The sequence below is a fragment of the Notothenia coriiceps genome, unplaced genomic scaffold (genome assembly GCF_000735185.1).
Source record: "Notothenia coriiceps isolate Sejong01 unplaced genomic scaffold, NC01 NC01_scaffold00023591, whole genome shotgun sequence".
Taxonomy (NCBI): domain Eukaryota; kingdom Metazoa; phylum Chordata; class Actinopteri; order Perciformes; family Nototheniidae; genus Notothenia; species Notothenia coriiceps.
The window spans coordinates 748-3,952 of NW_011356292.1; the positions used below are offsets into that span (position 1 = coordinate 748).

Here is a 3,205-nt window from a genome sequence, read left to right on the forward strand (position 1 = left end):
CAGTGAATACACTTGGTTTACAGAGATGCTGTTTGAGAAACACAAGTGATTTTGGAAAATTGCAAAATATAAATCTATTCTAGTAGACCTCAACAATGGAATTATGATCAGTGGAAATGGCCATGACATGGGACCTTTAATGTTCACATTCAGATGATGCCAGTGGGCCCAAAAGAGGCATCCCTATCGTATTTATTTTAAGAATAAATCAGGTTATTGTCCTTCCTCTGTTCATGTGAATCAGCCCGAAACCGTAGCAGATGGGAGCTAAGGTTAAAGAAAACGCTAGCGATGCAGAAGCTCGCTGGAAGATCAGGGTAACTGACAGCAGTCAAATTAGACCACTTAACAACTTCCACAACTTCCACAGGAATGAGTGGGGCCCGCCTTCGACGCTGCAACCATTTATTTTTATACATATTTGCAGAGGCCCCTGGGTCTGAGGTTTAAATATTTTACAAGTACAGCCAATTACGAAGCAGCTTCAGAGACACAATGCTAACAGAAATCTGCTAGATGCTGACCTTGCGGAGCAGCTCTCTGATCTTCTCTGCATCCTTCGCAGCGTAGATGTGCCAGAGAGCTCCAGGTTTCTCCTGTTGCTCGTACACCCTCCTCTTGGTCATTTCATCCACATCGCCCTCCTCGATGGTGGTCATGACCTCTGGAGGAACAAACATAAATGACAACAGACACACAGAGATGGCATCAAAGGGTCAGGGCAGTGTCTACGCAATGTCCATGAAGGGTTTTATGGTAGTTTCCTCTTTATTGCTGCATTTACACTGCATGACCGTCCTCGACTCAACCCACTCTTACTTGGTTTTCCATTATCAAAGGTTGTAGATCTTAAGAGCTGGTACTTTTTTTTGTATAACCTCAGTCGACGTCCCCAGCAAAAGGCGACGTTAAAACACTGCAGAGCACTGATTGGTCAGATTGATTGGCGCAAGACCAGTAGAGCTTAAATAGTCAAGACACCTTCAAAAGCATTTTGTTTTTATAAACTCAAACGTGTTTTTTTCACTTCTAAAATGGCAGTCTTTTAAAATATGCCCTACAAATGATGACGTGCAGATAGACATTCCTCTGTTGGGTTGCCGATGAAAGGATTCAGTGTCACATCACATTCCCGCCTACACCGAGGGGCTACTATCTGCAGGGGAATAATATAGAGAGAAGGCCTGGTAACAAGAGTGAGTTGACTTAAGTCTAACCATGCAGTGGACATGTGGCATCAGTGGTCTCATGATTTGGGTTTTGAGCTGTGATTATTATTGTCTCAACATTACTTGAAGACAACGGTCATTTATTTAATCCATTTTGATGAGTGTCTAAACGCAAAATGCCTAATGGAGTCCGTCAATTCTGATCTTTGGGAGCATATATCTTAAACAGCTGAAATAATGTACATCCAGCCCACTGTGGCAGAGTTGTAGTTCTCAACTGGTGGCTCATGACCCAGTATTAGGTCCCTGTCTATTATAGGTGAACTGCAAGATTGTAGTCATCATTCATCCCTTCTGCACTCAAACTTTCAAATTCTTGAAAGGCTTTTAACTTGATTATTTATTGATGTATTTATTATTGTGATGCTATGAACTATTTATATTGTAAATTGGAATGATCCACATCTGTGCTCCCAGGTGTATCTGTGTGTTTTCTTCCTGTATGTTCCTGCTTGTGTATGTGACATAAGCTGCTGCTCATAACCTATTGCCCCTTGCGGGATTAATAAAGTTGTTGATTGATTGTGTGACAAAACAGGTTTATTCTGAAGTGCATTGATTTACAGAGCCTCTCCTGAAATACTGTTTTCAGCTGCCACATGTGGCTGTCATCACACCTTGGCAAACTTCTTCTTTTTTTTTTTTATCATAAAGAGCATTCTAAATGACTTAACTATAAATGTTTTCATCAACGATGTCTGGGTTGTGAATAAGGACAAATGTGGATCATGTGGCTGGACCAGTTGAGAACCCCCAGGGCAAAGAGAAGGACATGTTGCAGACCACGCATCACATTACTGACACAACGTTCACATCCAGTCTGAGGTTGGTCCTACACTGTTGCTAACTCTAATGCCTCAAAACATACTAAAAACATTCATGACTGTTGTTTGCCTTTCTTGCCAGCTTAACGCGGTATTTCCTCAGTGTGTTATTTCCGCTGCCATATGTATGCATTAAGAGAGCGAGTGTGTGGGAGTATAAAGATGGCAGTAGGGATTCAAGACAATATTGATATAATTGAGTATCGCAATATTATCTTTTGTGACCTTTTTTAATAAATAGGTTACTTGAATGGAATTAGGGCGGAAAGTGGTTCAGATTGCACAAAAAGTATATATGTTTGTCTTTGCTCCCATTTGTAGGGAAATAAAAACTACAATGTCAGTTGTTCTAATATCATGCAGCCCTTCCCCAAACAGAACGTCCAACACTGAAATCTATAAGTCAAGAAGAAAGTCAAGATCTCAGAAGGACAACACTAGAAATTCCAATGCTATCTATTCAAGGTGTTAATAAAGGTTTACATAGAAATGTACAAACGTGACAGAGTAAAAACTAAGAGATAGTTCCCAGTGCTCAGGGGCCGTATTCACAAAGGATCTTAGGGCTAAAAGTAGCTCCTAACTGGCGAATTTAGGAGAAACTCCTAAACATAATGGGCGTGTCAGTCTTAAATTTAGGACTCCTAATTTTATTCACTAAGAGCAATTCACAAAGTATTTTAGGCCTAAAAGTAGCACCTAAGTTTAGGAGAGCTTAAAAGTCCTCGAGAGGACTCCTAACTCAGTAAGACCTATTCACAAAGAATCTGAAAATGGCTGCGAGACGAAATGTTTTGGAGACAATGGAAGACTGTGAATTGATCAAGAGATATAGGCTAAATCCTGAGGGTATCAAACTTGTTGTGGAATTAGTGCGGGATGCAATAACATCCCCGACTAACAGGAATAACCCGATCAGTCCGGAAATAAAATGTTTGGCAACACTACGATATTTAGCAACAGGGAAAATGCAACTTTGCAATGCCGACGATTTAGGAATATCGCAACCATCAGTCAGCCGTGCCATAAACCAAACCATCAGCGCGCTCTCTAGACCACATATCATCCAACAGTTTATCCGGTTTCCTTTGGACAATCAACAACTACACAGGATCAAAGCCAACTTCATGGCAATTGCAGGTATGCCCGGTG

General features: G+C 41.0%; 1 protein-coding gene across 3 annotated transcripts in view; it reads right to left on the bottom strand.

The window, feature by feature from the left end:
• Positions 1-413: 413 nt before the first annotated feature.
• Positions 414-3,205, bottom strand: part of kdm3b (lysine (K)-specific demethylase 3B) — a 17,174-nt gene continuing 14,382 nt past the window's right edge. Inside the window, exon 21 of one of the 3 annotated variants that reach the window (XM_010781845.1) lies at positions 414-664. In XM_010781845.1, coding sequence (XP_010780147.1) covers positions 513-664 — 152 coding nt within the window. In that variant the 3' untranslated portion in view covers positions 414-512. The remainder of the gene's footprint in view (positions 665-3,205) is intronic. The other 2 variants (XM_010781844.1, XM_010781843.1) reach the window with 2 other exon arrangements.